At 42.8% G+C, this 20273-nt stretch overlaps 1 protein-coding gene across 1 annotated transcript in view; it reads right to left on the reverse strand.

Annotated features, from left to right (window-relative positions):
• Window positions 1-20273, reverse strand: part of LOC124593770 (reversion-inducing cysteine-rich protein with Kazal motifs-like) — a 386189-nt gene that overhangs the window by 113597 nt on the left and 252319 nt on the right. The window contains exons 3-5 of the mRNA XM_047132119.1: window positions 14555-14638; window positions 7220-7256; window positions 106-269 (exon numbers count right to left, since the gene is read on the reverse strand). Of these exons, the coding sequence (XP_046988075.1) occupies window positions 106-269; window positions 7220-7256; window positions 14555-14638 (285 nt within the window). The remainder of the gene's footprint in view (window positions 1-105; window positions 270-7219; window positions 7257-14554; window positions 14639-20273) is intronic.

Below are 20273 nucleotides of genomic sequence, written 5' to 3' on the forward strand. Positions count from 1 at the left end.
AGTGTGTGTGACACTTGTCATAGGATCGGACAGTTGTTGATGTGCAGCTGTACATAACTGAGCAGTTGCGCAGCAAAGAGTGACGGTGGCGAGATGCGTGAGTACCTTCTGGATGTCGAGGCAGGAGTAGAAGGAGATCTCGTCGCTGTAGCGGCAGGCGGCGGTGACGTCAGCGCGGGAGGAGGCGGCCAGGCAGGCCTGCTGGCAGAGCGGCGACTGCGGAAGCGCGCAGCAGCTGCGACCCGGCCACTGGTCCGCGCGGCGCGCCTCTGTCCGGCAACACGTGTTCTCTTATTTTGTGGCATTCACCCCCCCTCGCCCTGTATGGGCGGCATGTTAAGTGTATTGACAAGATGAAGAAAGCACTAAGTTAAAAGCTGAGATATTTACAATAAATTCTTAAAAAATAGTAGAGCTAACATTAACGTAACGTTTAATATGAATGAACTCGATTTTCTTCGTTTTTAATTTAAAACTATAATAACAAAAAAGTAAAACGAAAACAATAAGGATATATTTAAAACATTTAAAACACGATATAGCACACTGGTCTTAAAAAGAAACTTGGAAGACATGTCCTGGGAATTTTTGTTGTTGAAGAGAAAAAGCGGAGGGTGTTGAGTACGGTAGAAGGGTGAGAGTATAAGTTTGTAGGGCTGATGGGTAGTATCGATGGATAAAGTGTATATGGAAGATAGGAAGGGACGGTTACATGAAAGTGAAGGAAACGCCATAATCTCGACAGAGAAAGAGGATATGAAAGACAGAAAGGGAAGGTTACATGAGAGTGTCTGTAAGGCTATGATGTGAAGGCAAAAACGGGATAGGGAAAGATCTCATGAGATGGGATTTTGGGTGGAGGAGGGGGGGGGGGGGTGGCGGCATATAGTCTGTAGGATGGGTAAATGTCGGGGCGTTTGAGGATGGTCAAGTTTGTTCGAAAGTGTTCAGTATGAGTGAGGAGAGGTGAGAATTTGATGAGATGATAAGAAGGAGATAGAAGATAAAAGCATATTGAGGGCGAAGCGGTGTGCATGACGTTCAAGGAAGTAGATGGACTAATAGAACTTAGGTGGAACAGATATCCCTGCAAGATTTGCATAGGAGAGATGTGTCCGAAAAAAGGCTACTTAGGTTTGGAAGATACCCAATAACGTGCATTCATCCCATTTGTCAAGTCTGTTAACAATAATCTCATCTCGAAAACAACAGTACCATTCACAAGTATAAAAATTGAAGAAATAATGAACTACACTATTCTTCACCTGTCCTTAATGTAGCACCCTACTGTGGTACAACGCAATATAAATCTTTAAGCAGTTACCTTCGTGTGTGCGCGCAGGTGTGTGTGTGTGTGTGTGTGTGTGTGTGTGTGTGTGTGTGTGTGTGTGTTGTGTGTGTGCGCGTGTGTGTGTGCTGTGTTTAGGAAAGAGAGAGAGAGAAACTGAATAAATTAAGATTAAATCACTGCGTGTAAAGAAGAAAAATACATGAGCAGTGCAGCAGAATGGTCAGCGCCCTGTCACATTTTCTGCTGAGTAAAAGTACGATAAAGTCACGGTGAGAGGTCGCAATGATGGCCATTAAACTTTAACAAAAATCAAATCGATGCCAATAGCCAGTAAGAGCGCCCACACAGTGGCACCAAAGGTCAGCGTTACAGACAGCAAGCACTCCGATAAAATAACACATAAGTGGTATAAGTACAAAAAATTAAGTTCTGACACAAATAAACTAAACAACATTCATCGGTGATACAAATTAAGAAACACACGCTTAATTAATGGAATAGCCACATAATACTAAAAAAAAAAAAAAATATGTGTGAAATCTTATGGGACTTAACTGCTAAGGTCATCAGTCCCTAAGCTTACACACTACTTAACCTAAATTACCCTAAGGACAAACACACACACCCATGCCCGAGGGAGGACTCGAACCTCCGCCGGGACCAGCCGCACAGTCCAGGACTGCAGCGCCTCAGACCGCTCGGCTAATCCCGCGCGCCCATAATGCTGAAGATCCCCAACTTGTTGAGAGACGACACTGCAGTTCTTATCATATAGCGACAACTTTCAGTAGTACAATGAGAACGGGATTCAGCATTCTTCCTAGCACTTCTTTGGTTAATTTTACAGTACGTGTCAACTGCATGCTCTCCACTCGCCTTTTTCCTCTGCTTTTCCCTTAATACACTCGTAGCTTTTCAACGTCATCCAGTATTCCAACTTTTATTTTTATCCCCCCCCCCCCCTCTCTCTCTCTCTTCTCTGCGATATTGCCTTCAAGAACGCCTTGTTACCAGCAGTTCCTGCGACGTATACGTCCCAGTCGTTTTCCTCACTGTCGTCATTTCCGCCAGTTCTATTTTCTTCACTATTCTTGGAAGTACGCTTTCACATCGTGACTACAGGCAAGAACATCGATTTCAGGAATGTTATTGTCGAAACTTTCATATCAGCGCACACACCGCTGCAGAGTGAAAATCTCATTCTGGAAACGTTGTTGTCCGTAAACTACAGCTTCACCATATGCTGCTTTATGAAAGCGGACACCGTCATGCTAATACGATCATCGTCTGCGAACTGTTCCTCTACTATACGCACTACACAATGCTGTAAACGTGTTCATGTCCTTCGGTATTAAGTTTTTTTAAGCACGCTAAACGGACAACATCCTAACAACGGAGACCTCCCATCCCGTAACACTAAGCCCTCTGTACTACACTGTTGGTATTACTCATTATGGCATGCAATGCTCACCATACATCCGCCAAACCTAAAACCTTCAATAGAATTGCTACATGGTATCGCGTGATTCACTACTCCAAATGACTCGTTTCCAGTTACCTACCGTCCAGCGGCCGTCGCTCTTTATACCACATCAAGCATCGCTTACACCATAGAAAGACGTAGCTTACGAGGAGCTGCTCAACCATTTTACACCATTCTTTGCAACACCCTAACAATAGTTATTATGCCGGCCGGACGGCTGCTAGCACTTCGGAACTCAAGAGCGATTCCTTCCTCTGATTTCATGCGATTTTATACCGCCACCTTGCCCAGTGCTCGATGCTCCCTGACTGTCAATACATGAGTTCTGCCTGGTCTCGGTTTAGCTATCGCTGTTCCTCCGCGTGCCCACTTCAAAATTGGCACCTGCAGAAGCGTTGAAATTCTCCTAATGCATCTGTTACGTGACATCCTATGAATAGTTCACGTTCGAAGTCATTGGGCTCTCCCGAAAGACCAATTGTACTGTTACTGCATCTCTACCGACAACAAAATATCCCCCGCCTCCTTCTATACTGGCGTCCATCTCTCATGCCATCTAGTGGTCAATTCCATATTACACACAGATATCTGGATATTTTAGATAGCATCGTGTATTCTCGTTCGTCATTCTTCAAGCCACATTCCTTTTAAATTGTTTCTCCCCAACAGCATTTCACAATTACCCAAGTATTTGTTACTGTTTCGGACTAGCCATGATTCCCTGCCATACGGCGGTACATTCCAGGCAAAAAATTTGACGAAGTATTCCTGATACTTCGGTATCGGTAACTGAGGTGCTTGAAGCTGTCGATAGCAGACCTCGGCTTGCATCGGTGAGGCGATAATGACGTGGCGTGTGATGTCACCTCTGCACTAACAGTAGTAGAACACTATCGGTATTTGCCGTTGTTGTTGTTGTGGTCTTCAGCCCAGAGACTGGTTTGATGCAGCTCTCCATGCTGCTCTATCCTGTGCAAGCTTCTTCATCTCCCAGTACCTACTGCAACCTACATCCTTCTGAATCTGCTTAGTGTATTCATCTCTTGGTCTCCCTCTACGAATTTTACCCTCCACGCCGCCCTCCATTATTAAACTGGTGATCCCTTGATGCCTCAGAACATGTCCTACCAACCGGTCCCTTCTTCTAGTCAAGTTGTTCCACAAACTCCTCTTCTTCCCAATTCTATTCAGTACCTCCTCATTAGTTATATAAAAAAATGGCTCTGAGCACTATGGGACTCAACTGCTGTGGTCATAAGTCCCCTAGAACTTAGAACTACTTAAACCTAACTAACCTAAGGACAGCACACAACACCCAGCCATCACGAGGCAGAGAAAATCCCTGATCCCGCCGGGAATCGAACCCGGGAACCCGGGCGTGGGAAGCGAGAACGCTACCACACGACCACGAGATGCGGGCCATTTGTTATATAATCTACCCATCTAATCTGCAGCATTCTCCTGTAGCACCACATTTCCAAAGCTTCTATTCTCTTCTTGCCTAAACTATATATCGTTCATGTTTCACTTAAATACATGGCTACACTCCATACAAATACTTTAAGAAACGTTTTCCTGACACTTAAATCTATGCTCTATGTTAGCAAATTTCTCTTCTTCAGAATCGCTTTCCTTGCTATTGCCAGTCTACATTTTATATCCTCTCTACTTCTGCCATCATCAGATTATGCTTATATACTACCATTTAGAATGTAGATTGTAGAGTGTAGCATAACCCAAAGTTTACGTTAAGTTAGAAGGTAATAGTTAGGTTACATGTTGAGGAAACCAGTTAACATGAATATGATACCACCAACTGTGGGGAGGAATGCCCATTTATCTGCATCGTATCCCGAGGTCTATTTCAGGTTGAAAGGTAACACAGTGGCTATAAACGGGCGAAGCCAACTTCGTGTTCATGAGAATAATTATAATTCTTGTTAGGGCACACATTTTTCATGATTTGGATTCAGATGAGTAATTTATGTCCGCCATTTTATCGATAGGTGAAAACAGATGCGTACTATGAAGAAGACTCAATATTTCCCAGTAACTCAAAGAGAACTAAGAAAGGATTGATACTGACTGTGTTGTGTCCCAGCGTAATCAGCGTAATCACTCGTGTGCAGATCCGTAGCCAAAGTTCATCTCCAGTAAACACTATCACAGTGACAGCGTCGCGACTGAGAGGAGACTTGCTCCATTCTCCGGCAGGCCCACCAGACGACTTCGCTTTCGGGCCGCGACGTCGCGACTTAATCACTTGGGGTTGAAACCTGATTGGCTCCGTCAACGCCAGCGGTATCACTGCTGCTTCTCCTGCGGCGCCTCCATTGTGTGAACTTTGAAGTATACCGCGCTACTGCCAAATTAAATGGCTCCAAGCACTACGGGACTTAACATCTGAGGTCATTAGTCCCCTAGACTTAGAACAACTTAAACCTAACTAACCTAAGGACATCACACGCATCCATGCCCGAGGAAGAATTCTAACCTACGACCGTAGCCGCAGCGCGGTTCCGGATTGGAGCGCTTAGAACCGCTCGGCCACAGCGGCCGGTGAGCTACTGCCACTGAATCGTTGGCACACGGAGATCGAGAAGGCGATGGCCGTGTCTTACGTATGCTGCCCCCCCCCTCCCCCCCTTTGTGAACGCCCAGCACAACAACCTCAATTATAAAAACACTGGTAGCCGATCACTGCCAAGGTCCGTACTAAGTTAAATATGCGGGCCAAACCGAGACTGTGGAACGTTACGTTGTCTGGGCTGCGCTACCCGAACACGTCTTGCGGCCTCCTCAGAACTTGAACCTACAAGATTACGAGCCATTGTGTATTAAGATGAAACTACGAGATCGCTGGAAAAATTTCGTTTAAAATTCCTTCCTACGACAACTTCGTTTCTGTTTGAGACTCGATTATAAATTAAGAACTGAAGTTTTGTCAGCTGTTGTGGAGACTAGATTACGAGACTACGGATCTCACCTTGTATCTTTAATTTGTAGTAACCGAAGTATCTCAGCCATTTACGGTTTGCCGGCCGAAGTGGCCGTGCGGTTCTGGGCGCTGCAGTCTGGAACCGCGAGACCGCTACGGTCGCAGGTTCGAATCCTGCCTAGGGCATGGGTGTGTTTGATGTCCTTAGGTTAGTTAGGTTTAACTATTTCTAAGTTCTAGGGGACTAATGACTGCAGAAGTTGAGTCCCGTAGTGCTCAGAGCCATTTGAACCATTTACGGTTTCTTTTAAATGCCAGGTGTCCCTGGAGGAATCATCAACAGTCAAGGAGGTGACAGGAGCGATCACCCTAGGCAACAGGCTCTGAAATGCATATTTTAAGAGCTTTCAGTAGATCACATTTGTTTCACTGTCTCGAAGATAAAGATGTGCTCATTGTTCTTGAAGTATGAATTTTAGCGCCCAAGTTTACCAGACCTTTTTCCTTCGAAAGGTTGTTCCTGTAATACGCCTGAATACTGACCATTCCTCCTGGGACACCATGTATAATTATGTATTTTTTAACGGCATTCGTCAGATGTAGATGTGAGAGATAGTGGGTCACTTGCAGTAAGAAAAAACTGAGTGGCCCAAAGCCATGGCAAGGCACTGTGACACGAATTGGTATTGGATGTTGAAGCCTATGCGACATATTTATCCAGTACTTTCCTGGCAGAACTCGGTTCCTGAGGCCCTGCATTCAGTTCGGTGGCCTGTTGCCCGCTCCTTTGAGGAACGCACGCCAAACACTTGTGGTCGTACTATGCAGCGGTTTACGTGTGTGGAAATACCGGCTGGGAGACGTTGTAGGCCTACAATAGACATTGTTGACATTGGAAATCCGTACTATTGAAACTCTTATGATATTATGTCACCCACGGGCCCTCACCAATTATCCGTCCTCGTTCAAAGCCGGTTAACTCGCAACCGACTGCCATGTTCACTACACGTCTGCCTGTAACCCACTGTTCAGTTTATTTCGAACAAGTAGTTTTCCACTGACAAACAGGACACCATAATTTTCACCTCCACTGTCAGGTGCAAACAGCACTGCGCCGTCACACTTCTACACGACATGTGACATTTTGCCCAATCATTTCTTCGAAATGCGTAACTCCAAACACTGTCATCCCACTTGTCATTTAAAAAGCTATCGTGAGATCTGAATAAAATACATCATACAATTTAAACTAAAAAACTGACATTGTTTCAATATCTTTGTAGAAAAAGTAGCATCTATTCAAAATCTTATCTAACTGAGAATTGTCGCTTATCAAAATCTTTCTTACTATATTCTGAACAATTTTTGAACTGTTAGCAGGTTCCACGTTACGTAGAACACACTGCTCCAGAAAAAAAATTATTCACATTTTGTTTTGTGACTTCTACACTGGTTTCTCTTTCATTATATGATTTATAACAGGGATGACACGTAGTGCAAGACTCACCTTCGAATGTCCTGTTAAGGCACTCCCAGAAATGACCCTGAAAAAGAAAATAACATCTATTACACAACAAAAAGGATTTTGCACTTCTTATTTGATCAATTGTGTGTCTTCAAGTTGCTTAAAAATTACTATTTCTGAAGTTTCTGCACATGTATGAAGTCAAATATTTTAGATGTCTCAGATTTGGCTGAATACCAGACTTAAAAGATTGATCTTACATATCACTTATTAGAGATTCTCTTCCTGATTATTGATTAATCAAGTGTCAGCAGATTTAAAAATTTTGGAGAATTTCGCTTTGGCTGTTATGTGAATGTAAAGTATGATTAAGGTTTTTCTCCCCCTGTTATTTACGTCCTGGAAAAGTTTCACCAAGTACATAACTCAATGTTTGTTCCAGTAACTAAAGTGTTTCGTTGTATCATCAAATCACATTCTGACGGGCAAGTGTTTGATATAATAGGACTGCTGCGTTGTTTTCAATTCCACCGTCAAAATCAGCCATGGACAGATTAACTGAAATACGAGAACAAAAATGTGTTTTGATGTCTGTTAGCAGGTGTACGCTGAACCTCATAACTTTATTGTATGTGCAGTACTTTTATGTAACGTATCGATGGCCTGTTTTTTTTTTTATCAGTCTACTGACTGGTTCGATGCGACCCGCCACGAATTCCGTTCCTGTGCTAACCTCTTCATCTCAGAGTAGCAATTGCAACCTACGTCCTGAATTATTTGCTTGACGTATTCCAATCTCTGTCTTCCTCTACAGTTTTTGCCCTCTACAGCTCCCTCTAGTACCATGGAAGTCATTCCCTCATGTCTTAGCAGATGTCCTATCATCCTGTCCCTTCTCCTTATCAGTGTTTTCCACATATTCCTTTCCTCTCCGATTCTGCATAGAACCTTCTCATTCCTTACCTTATCAGTCCACCTAATTTTCAACATTCGTCTATAGCACCACATCTCAAATGCTTCGATTCTCTTCTGTTCCTGTTTTCCCACAGTCGATGTTTCACTACCATGCAATGCTGTACTCCAGACGTACATCCTCAGAAATTTCTTCCTCAAATTAAGGCCGGTATTTGATATTAGTAGACTTCTCTTGGCCAGCAATGCCTTCTTTGCCATAGCGAGTCTGCTTTTTATGTCCTCCTTGCTCCGTCCGCTGACTTCGTGACCGTCAATCCTGATGTTAAGTTTCTCGCTGTTCTCATTTCTACTACTTCGCATTACCTTCGTCTTTCTCCGATTTACTCTCAAACCATACTGTGTACTCATTAGACTGTTCAATCGGTTCAGCAGATCATTTAATTCTTCTTCACTTTCACTCAGAATAGCAATGTCATCAGCGAATCGTATCATTGATATCCTTTCACCTTGTATTTTAATTCCACTCTTGAAACTTCCTTTTATTTCCATCATTGCTTCCTCGATGTACAGATTGAAGAGTAGGGGCGAAAGGCTACATCCTTGTCTCACACCCTTCTTAATACGAGCACTTCGTTCTTGATCGTCCACTCTTATTATTCCCTCTCGGTTGTTGTACATATTGTATATGACCCGTCTCTCCCTATAGCTTACCCCTACTTTTTTCAGAATCTCGAACAGCTTGCACCATTTTATATTGTCGAACGCTTTTTCCAGGTCGACAAATCCTATGAAAGTGTCTTGATTTTTCTTTAGCCTTGCTTCCATTATTAGCCGTAACGTCAGAATTGCCTCTCTCGTCCCTTTACTTTTCCTAAAGCCAAACTGATCTTCACCTAGCGCATTCTCAATTTTCGTTTTCATTCTTCTGTATATTATTCTTGTAAGCAGCTCCGATGCATGAGCTGTTAAGCTGATTGTGCGATAATTCTCGCACTTGTCAGCTCTTGCCGTCTTCGGAATTGTGTGGATGACGCTTTTCCGAAAGTCAGATGGTATGTCCCCAGACTCATATATTCTACACATCAACGTGAATAGTCGTTTTGTTGCCACTTCCCCCAATGATTTTAGAAATCCTGATGGAATGTTACCTATCCCTTCTGCCTTATTTGACCGTAAGTCCTCCAAAGCTCTTTTACATTCCGATTCTAATACTGGATCCCCTATCTCTTCTAAATCGACTCCTGTTTCTTCTTCTATCACATCAGACAAATCTTCACCCTCATAGAGGCTTTCAATGTATTCTTTCCACCTATCTGCTCTCTCCTCTGCATTTAACAGTGGAATTCCCGTTGCACTCTTAATGTTACCACCGTTGCTTTTAATGTCACCAAAGGGTGTTTTGACTTTCCTGTATGCTGTTATGTCAGGAAAACGGAATAGAAAAATGGAATGAATATTACAGAATGCTAGAGATTCAAGAAACTGTAAACACCTGCAGAAATGGGCACTAAATTTATTCAAATAAAAACTAAGTGTAAACTATCGCCCAACTTAGAAATCTGTAAATTATGTGACATAGCGTCACTTTCATAGTCTCGAGTAAATGACTAATAATTCTAAAAAACAGGACAAGGTAACACTAACTGCATTATATAGAGTGATTCATATCCGTAGATGGCGTTGAGATAAGTAATTTAACGCAAGACACAAGGGGTGGCACATGTCGGGAAACACCCAAGAGGTGGATGACAAACATTGAACATGCGAAGTCTCGAGATGACGTATTTAGCCGTGCAAGCAATGACTGAGCTTATTGGTCTGTCGCACCTGATCATACCAACCCAAGTCAAGTATTCACGTCAGTGTGGCTCCGGGCCTATGTGCACAACTATAGCGCGTTAGGATTAGGGCTGAAACTCTTTTTTTCATTGGATTGGACAACTATGTGTTTAAATTGAGATCATGTTTAATACGTAATTTACTGGTCTAGCGGTCCCCTCTAGTCTTTTTGTAAAGTGCAGTACAACAAAAAATTGGCATACTGAGTCACAAGTAAATGAGTATAAGCCTCCGAACTGCTTCACTGCCAGTAAATGGCTTTACTAACTAAAGTCTGTAAACAAAAAAGAAGGGGAAAAAGGAGAGAAACACAAAACAAGAACAGCTTTCCCTTGGTTACAGAGAGGACAATAATTTTTTAACTTCTACGTTTACAGCAGCGGCGTGCGTCACTGCCCCCTACCGGAGAGGGTACGATCGACCAGCCCAACGGCTGCACGTGCGGCGAGGTAAGTCACCTGGTGACGTCACATATTCAATGTTTGTCATCCACTTTTAGGGTATTTCCCGACGTTTATCTCACAGTCATCTACGTCGCTTTGGTTTTTTTTAAACGTTAATAAGAATAACCCTGAATACACAGACGGGAAAGGGGATGAGTTTCGCTTTGGAGCATCAGTCTGAAATATCCAAACGATATTTAGCAATCTTTTTTAAGATGTTTATTACATAACGTTAACTGGAATACTCTCTTTCAAATTCTAAAGGTGGCTGGGGTAAAATACAGGGAGCGAAAGGCTATTTACAATTTGTACAGCAACCAGATGACAGTTATAAGAGTCGAGGGGCATGAAAGGGAAGCAGTGGTCGGGAAAGGAGTGAGACAGGGTTGTAGTCTCTCCCCGATGTTATTCAATCTGTATATTGAGCAAGCAGTAAAGGAAACAAAAGAAAAATTCGGAGTAGGTATTAAAATTCATGGAGAAGAAGTAAAAACTTTGAGGTTCGCCGATGACATAGTAATTCTGTCAGAGACAGCAAAGGACTTGGAAGAGCAGTTCAACGGAATGGACAGTGTCTTGAAAGGAGGATATAAGATGAACATCACCAAAAGCAAAACGAGGATAATGGAATGTAGTCAAAGTAAATCGGGTGATGCTGAGGGGATCAGATTAGGAAATGAGACACGTAAAGTAGTAAAGGAGTTTTGCTATTTAGGGAGCAAAATAACTGATGATGGTCGAAATAGAGAGGATATAAAATGTAGACTGGCAATGGCAAGGAAATCGTTTCTGAAGAAGAAAAATTTGTTAACATCGAGTATAGATTTAAGTGTCAGGAAGTCGTTTCGGAAAGAATTTGTATGGAGTGTAGCCATGTATGGAAATGAAACATGGACGATAACCAGTTTGGACAAGAAGAGAATAGAAGCTTTCGAAATGTAGTGCTACAGAAGAATGCTGAAGATAAGGTGGGTAGATCACATAACTAATGAGGAGGTATTGAATAGGATTGGGGAGAAGAGAAGTTTGTGGCACAACTTGACTAGAAGAAGGGATCGGTTGGTAGGACATGTTTTGAGGCATCAAGGGATCACAAATTTAGCATTGGAAGGCAGCGTGGACGGTAAAAATCGTAGAGGGAGACCAAGAGATAAATACACTAAGCAGATTCAGAAGTATGTAGGTTGCAGTAGGTACTGGGAGATGAAGAAGCTTGCACAGGATAGAGTAGCATGGAGAGCTGCATCAAACCCGTCTCAGGACTGAAGACCACAACAACAACAACATTACATAACTGGTATTAGATGATAAAACTTTCATTCCATTCGGGACTGATGCCCACCATCAACATCAGAATCAGGTAATGGCTTGGTAGTATGGAATTTTTGTCCGAGAGATCCCATCTGGGGCTATTCGTCCTCCTAGTGCAATGACGTGTGACTCCCATGGGCGCGAATACACTATTGGACTCGTTTCGACACTGAAGCAAATAGACTGCGAATGCCATCAAATGGTTCAAATGGCTCTGAGCACTATGGGACTCAACTGCTGAGGTCATTTGTCCCCTAGAACTTAGAACTAGTTAAACCTAACTAACCTAAGGACATCACAAACATCCATGCCCGAGGCAGGATTCGAACCTCCGACCGTAGCGGTCTTGCGGTTCCAGACTGCAGCGCCTTTAACCGCACGGCCACTTCGGCCGGCGCGAATGACATCTTGAGGAGATTTTTGCCGTACCAGAAACATGCTGTGTCACTTCATGAAGATTCCTGCCTGGGAGCTGGTATGGAAACGTCTTTCATTCGGATCCCAGGCACGCTCTATGCATGCCAGATCAGGAGACCAAGCACATAAGGATGTGTACATTCCACAATGGGTTTGTAGTGTGAACTGAAGTATGGCTTCTTTCCTTATCCTGTAGGAACACGTCATTTAGTATCACGGTCATGAAGTGTATGCTGACTGCAGGGCTTACCATTATTGTCGCTTATTGGTGAGCAGTCAACTGCTCGTCAACAATAACCAGGTCAGTCCTGTTGTCGTATCCAGTAGCTTCCCGCATCGTGAGTGCAGGGGCGCTGTGGATCTCAACAGTAGCTGCTTACTGTGACTTTTCGCCAAGTCATCTAAGGACACGATGCCACACACAGAAGCGAGACTCATCACTGACCACCACCGAAAACCATTCAACGTCCGATCTCAAGATTATGCTGGTTTCTGATGTCTGCAGCAGGGTGTCAACTATAAAAGACACTTCGCAACATGAGATATCCCCCAGGTTCCAGTAATCCGTCCCTGATGGTTCGTGGAGAAACTCTGCCATTAACCACTGCCCGACAGATATCAGATGACGTGAATCATCTGCTCACCAGAGCCAGTCGAACGAATAAGCCTGCCATCTTCTCGTGGTGTAGTCCCTCAACATCTGCATCTACATCCATATTCCGCTAGCCACCTGACGGTGTGTGGCGGAGGGTACTTTGAGTAACTCTATCGGTTCTCCCTTCTATTCCAGTCTCGTATTGTTCGTGGAAAGAAAGATTGTCTGTATGCCTCTGTGTGGGCTCTAATTTCTCTGATTTTATCCTGATGATCTCTTCGCGAGATATACGTAGGAGGGAGCAATATACTGCTTGACTCCTCGGTGAAGGTATGTTCTCGAAACTTCAACAAAAGCCCGTACCGAGCTACAGAGCGTCTCTCCTGCAGAGTCTTCCACTGGAGTTTATCTATCGTCTCCGTAACGCTTTCGCGATTACTAAATGATCCTGTAACGAAGCGCGCTGCTCTCCGTTGGATCTTCTCTATCTCTTCCACCAACCCTATCTGTTACGGATCCCACACTGGTGAGCAGTATTCAAGCAGTGGGTGAACAAGTGTACTGTAACCTACTTCCTTTTTTTTCGGACTGCATTTCCTTAGGATTCTTCCAATAAATCTCAGTCTGGCATCTGCTTTACCGACGATCAACTTTATATGATCATTCCATTTGAAATCACTCCTAATGCGTACTCCCAGGCAATTTATGGAATTAACTGCTTCCATTTGCTGACCTACTATATTGTAGCTAAATGATAAAGGATCTTTCGTTCTGTGTATTCGCGACACATTACACTTGTCTACATTGAGATTCAATTGCCATTCCCTACACCATGCGTCAATTCGTTGCAGATCCTCCTGCATTTCAGTACAATTCTCCATCGTTACAACCTCTCGATACACTACAGCATCATCCGCAAAAAGCCTTAGTGAACTTCCGATGTTATCCACAAGGTCATTTACGTGTATTGTGAATAGCAACGGTCCTACGACACTCCCCTGCGGCACACCTGAAATCACTCTTAATTCGGAAGACTTCTCTCCATTGTGAATGACTTGCTGCGTTCTATTATACAGGAACTTCTCAATCGAATCAGACAATTGGTCTGATAGTCCATATGCCCTTGCTTTGTTCATTAAACGACTGTGGGGAACTGTATCGAATGCCTTGCCGAAGTCAAGAAACACGGCATCTACCTGGGAACCCGTGTTCTCGTGGACGAATAGCGCGACCTGGGTTTCACACGATCATCTTTCTCGAAACCCGTGCTCATTCCTACAGAATAGATTTCTAGTCTACAGAAAAGTCATTATACTCGAACATAATACGTGTTCCAAAATTCTACAACTGATCGACGTTAGAGATTGGGTCTATAGTTCTGCACATCTGCTCGGCATCCCTTCTTGAAAACGGGGATGACCTGTGCCCTTTTCCAATCCTTTGGAACGGTACGCTCTTCTAGAGACCTACGGTACACCGCTGCAAGAAGGGGGACAAGTTCCTTCGCATACTCTGTGTAAAACTGGTATCCAATCAGGTCCAGCGGTCTTTCCTCTTTTGATCGATTTTAATTGTTTTTCTATCTCTCTGTCATCTATTTCGATATCTACTATTTTGTCATCTGTGTGACAGTCTAGAGTAGGAAGTACAGTGCAGTCTTCCTCTGGGAAGACACGAGCACTCAATGACTTCCAAGACTTCCAACATTTGGGAAAAAGGGAGTGTCTAGGACAAGAATCCTTTCAGTTATACCCTTTTCTTTCTTGAAGAATCTAGTGGATCTCTGAAATACTTTCTTGACCACTGCCCCTTCAACAAGTCCGTATTACGTCATCATTGTTGACCGCGGGCACTCACCAGCTGCTGGGGACACAGCATCCTGACGGCGTCCACGCGTGCCGCCCGCGCCTCCGCGTCCACTGCCATGTCCGCCAGAGACATCTGAAACACACCGGGACACAAAGATCACTCACTATCACTGTAGCATCACCTACTACAGTAAACAAATGCATCGACAACAAATGAGCTACAAGATTAATCTGTACAAGTCAATACGTTGAATGCAATGTAAAAAAAACCTGTGATCAGGCCCTGAAGGCTACACGATAGTCGTTTGAATGTCGTGTCCCCAGCTGTGCATCACCATATACGGTATGGAAGGGGATGGGTTCAGCACAACGCACACTCAGCCGTTGTTGACGTTCCGACCTTGCAGCTGCTGACTCTCAATCAGATAGCTCTTCAATTGGCATGAAGTGGCTATCTGTTCCAGTACCCCCCCCCCCCCCCCCCCTGCCCCCTCACCAAGGAAATATCCCTGGCGATACCGGTTCCAACAATGGGCCCTCACATGTGGGTCAGACGCGTTGACCACTCGGAATGGAGGTGAACAGTTCATAAGTTATACATATAAAATCAATGGACATTTTTAAAAGCTGACACTGGTCTTCTGGGCGATGGTGATCTGTACTCGCGTTTGTAATTTGTCTCAGCTATATTCTATCTATCTATCTATATTCGAATTCCGCTCCAGCTACTGCCGGGTCTGGGTGCTGACGAGTCCTCTCCATTTGGCTCGGTCCTCCCACCACTTTTCTTCCTCCACTTCCTGCCAGGTCACACCTCTCCTTTCTACAGATATTCTCACTCCCATTTTCAACCGTGTTCTTGCGCGCCCTCTAGGTCTTTTCCCATCCATCTTTAGTTCTTCCATAATTTTGGGGAGTCTCTGCCCATGCATCCTTTTAACATGCCCATACCATCTTAATCTCTTTTTTTCAATTTCTTCTCTCATACTTTCTTGTTTAAGGTCCTTTCTAATCTCTACATTCCTTACTCTGTCCATTCTTGTTTTTCCCTTAAATGCTGTGAGAAATTTCCCATGCTTGCAGTCTGCTCCAGTCCCTTTCTGTCATTTTCCATGTTTCTCCACCATACCTTCTGTAACCTCCTATTAATTTCGTTCGTTATTCTTCCATCCCTAGATATTTCACTCCCTAAATAAATGAAACTTTCTACCACTTTGAGGGGTTTTCCATTCAAGGCAATATTTCCGTTGATCCCTTTCTCTATTCCAAATAGCGTCTTTTCCCTTTTCAGCTATATTCTCAAACTTTATGTACGGAAGTTAACGCTAGTTGTGACGTATACGCCCCTATATTACCAATGAATCTCTCGGAGAGCGTGCTATGAACGTGTCAAATTGCTACATGGTTTATCACTCACCGCTTACATCGAGGCAGGGTTTCAAAGGAAACTGAAAACCATAACCACATTCACTTATCTATCAGCGGCCTACGATACAGAGTGGAGAGAAGACGTTATACACAAGTTTCTTCGTGTGGCTTCTTGCACTTCGACAGCTCTACTAATCGACACTGTGCTCAGCGACCGACTTTTCCATCATGGCATCCGACATCAGATCCACAAGAAAATTGTAAAATGGTTTACCATAGTAATCAGACATCGAGCCAATTTCCTTTAACTCGTTCACTGAAAGAAAACAAATCAGGTTTAGTTATGCCAACGACTTGGGGCAACGCCGGCCGTTGTGGCCGAGCGGTTCTAGGAGCTTCAGTCTGGAACCGCGCGACCGCTACGGTCACAGGTTCGAATCCTGCCTCGGGCATGGATGTGTGTGATCTCCTTAGGTTAGTTAGGTTTAAGTAGTTCTAAGATCTAGGGGAGTGATGACCTCAGATATTAAGTCGAATAGTGCTCAGAGCCATTTGAACCATTTTTAAACTTGGGGCAACAATGTATAGCTCAACTGAATAGTCAGAAGAAATGCTGTCGGATGACATAAAGTTAGTGGGGAAGCACTTTCGCAAATCGAGACTACAACAAAACATCAACAAAACGGAGGTTTCCTACTTCCACATAAATAATAAACTTGCCAGAAGGAAACTTACAATTTGAAAACACTACACTTACAATACAACACCAAATAATCTGGGGTTAACCCATGAGATTATTTTTCAGAGAGCATCTAACATAAAGGGACGAAAAATTGAAAACAAGAAACATCATCCAAAAGCTTTGGGGTACAACCTGGGTAGCATCGGCATTACCACTAAGTTCCTCTGACCTGGGTCTCTCTGTTCTTAAACGCTGAATATTGTCCCCAGTTTGACAAACAAATCAAACGCAAAATAAATAGTCATTCAACTAAATAACACCATGAGAGTGATTGCTGGCGTTATAATATCAGTACCTACGGAATTGCTACCGGTCCTGTGCCCATTTCACTCTCACGAACCAGTACAAGAAGTTCAATGATAATAAAAACCTATCAGTGCATCAAGATACTGATGACGCAAACCACAACCGACTCTGCTCTAGATGACCACCAACAGGAACAGCAAAGGTCGCTGTGGAATTTGAGTTCAACCTTTACGAACGCACGGACACAAGAATGAACTGGACAACAAAATAATAAAAAGTCGTGTATCACCCGAAAACTACAGGGATTACACTTGCCACCCAAAACATGATCATTTCTAAACAGAAGTAGAACAAAACATGGCAGATGTGTGTATGTCTTACACAAAGCAACCATCCTCATATTCCGATTGTGGGAAAGCGCAGACCACAGACACGTCACTGACAAATGCCGCAAAATAACACGTGGAACAATCACACAAATCCCATCTCGTCCATTTGACTTCAGCTTTGATATCAAGTGACCGCGATGGGTTTATAAAGCTCATTTCATTCACATACACCCTTTTCAATGTTGCATTTTGCATAAATGTTGCAATATGGTTCCGTAACCTTAGAGTATTGCAAAGAAATGAGCCAGAAGATTGAAAAAAACGTGATTTTGAAAATATGTTCGCCCCAAAAACATCTTTTATCTGGCAAAACGTGTGAAACACCATTTTATACCAGGAAATAAGTCATATTGTTCTGGTAGCAATCACTCTAAGATATATTCCTGAAAATGCGACCTGAATAGGAACGTGCGCAGTTCAGTATTTGCCCAGTAAGTTGAGCATTTCAGTAGTTACGAATGGAGTTTGAGGTACCTTCTGTAAGCAAGGCTGTGGTAAGCCGCCCCAGAAAACATTTCGCGTCCCTCTTTTTCCTTGTTAATTTAACTGCTTTCGTGAGCGTGTTTAACGAAGCAAGTTTCGGCTAAATGGCCCAACTTTCGAACCGGTTTAATTGATTGGCTCCATATCATGTAACGCTTATGCGCATTAACGTGTAAATACCTTACTTTAAATTAACTAGCTGAGGACCCGTCGATCCCCTGAATGGACCGCCAAGGTAGACGATATGGATGGGCATTTGTGAGCACACGGTACCTAGGTTTTTCCACAACAATATTCCTGGCCGTCGCTGTCAGTTCCGTATTGACAAAACTATTCCTTATAGCTTACGTGCGACAGAGCTTCTCGGTTTTTATTGCAAAGCATCACATATTAATATCGTAACTACCCTTAAATCTTCGGCTAGACTATTAATGAGTAATTCGTTTCCATCAGTAGTAAGATATACGCCGTGTCTGTGGTTGCAGGCAATGTGGGAAACTCACTCTACACCTCCTTTCCACTTTTTAGTTCGCTCACCCCGAGTTCCTACACTGCAATAGTAGTGCAGGAATGTGGATTTTGATGGTTTCAAGCGATTCTTTTTCTCTGAAACAACTTTTAGCACGAAATGAGTTTTATTAAATTTGAAAATTGAATAACCTCGTTGGTTGTGAAAGGGGACGGTTGTGTTTGACACGGTTATTTTCAGAAAGTTTTACCATAAATGTGAATGAAGTTGCGAATTTCGTGAATGTACTCAAGCCCTGTAGAATCGATGTAACCATATTCTTTGTAAGCTTGTGTTTGAGACCAGAGGTGTTGGTCAGAGAGTGAGTCAGAGAATCGCTGCAGGCAGTGTGTTTGACAGTCTGGCAACGTGTTTGGTTTGAAAAGGATGGGAGTGTGCCTGCCGTGTAGTGGAGTCAGCATTATTTAAAAAGCATTTTATAATAATCTGTTTTGAGGAAAAATATTAAGGAAATGTTAGATATACTTATTGAATTTAAGTTCTGCGTTTTATGGAAAACACTGTTTTTTCTTGTCACCCAAACATGTTTCGGCAGCTCTGTGCCATCATCAGTGAGTTCTGTTTCTTGAAAACTTGGTTTTACATTATATAGTTTTGCAGGACAGTTTGTATGGTGTCATCCACTGATAGCCGACAGGATTAGGACACATAACAACATTGTGCATACTGAGTTTTGCGAAGTTAAAAGGCGTTTATTACACAAATTCATTTAATATGTGTATGCAGACAGCTCAGAATGCGAAAGAAGAAGGTATTAGCACAGGACTCAATACAAAGATAGTTCTGCACAACCATGTAATGTAAAGTCAAGTTTTTCAATAAATAAAACCCACTGATGATGGCACAGAGGTGCTGAAACATGTTTGGGTGACAAGGAAAAAGAGTATTTTGCGCAAAAGATGGAAACTATATCCCGCAATTTTAACTGCCAACACGGAAAAAACACAAGAGCTGCAAATCGAAAAGATAAATATTGAGGAAACTAATGATATGAATGAAAGAATGACAAAAGCCAATTTTTAAGATAAACTGTGTAGTTTCTTATTGTTAGAATATTGCGTATGGTTGAAGCTCGTTGTAGAAATCTTACAATACAACATAAGGTCTAGTCTTACAGTTGAAACAAGCGTCAAGGAAGGCAACTGTGCACGGGAATGTTATTAAGAAAAATTTTGCTAATTTGTCAAGGTCTCAGAACCACAAGAAAAAGTCGTATTGTTGTCGTGCCTTGATGAACATAGTTAAACTTGGAGTCTTTGTTCTCTTTTACCAGTCGTTAAGCTTAGTTCCCTAATTTTATTTTCTTTCGTGACTCTGTTTGTACACTCTTATTGCACATGGTGGGTTGTGTAGTTAGAAGCATTTATGAAAACTGATTAATACCGTCCTGCACTGCACACTGCAAGTACGGCAGATGAAATTTGAATTTTGGCAGTCACAGGTATGCCAATAAATTTAGTTACAATCGAAGTTCATGTCCATTGTAAAGCACAATGACTGTCAGAGTGTCTATGTGCAAATATCAGTATCAGTCATGAAGCTTAATACCAACATAAGATTTCATTAAATAGCTGCCTTCTGAATTTTCAAGCAGTTTCATCAGAAAGTCAGATGTGTCAATTTTTACGTTGATTTGCTCTGTAATTATGATAGCAAATGGTACAGTGATTGTTTACAAGACTAAGATAAAGATTAGCTGTATTAAGGGCCAACATTTTAATCCGAGTCATTTGTTTTGCACCAGATGGCATAAGTAAATTTCACTGGAAACGGTTTGCTTTCTAGATTTCGCACATCACTCAGATCTTTCTGTTGCTCTGGACTAGAATTTGAGTAATTCGATGTCTACATAAATTTATACACATGTCAGATACCAACTCGACACTTAACAATCACAAGTTTAAGCTTACAGTATTATGAAAAGGGAAATTGCTACCACCCTATAGCTGAGATGCTGAGTCGCAGACAGACACAACAAGTTTAAGTTTCAGACATTACTTTCAGTTGTACA

This window comes from Schistocerca americana, chromosome 2 (genome assembly GCF_021461395.2).
Source record: "Schistocerca americana isolate TAMUIC-IGC-003095 chromosome 2, iqSchAmer2.1, whole genome shotgun sequence".
Taxonomy (NCBI): Eukaryota; Metazoa; Arthropoda; class Insecta; order Orthoptera; family Acrididae; genus Schistocerca; species Schistocerca americana.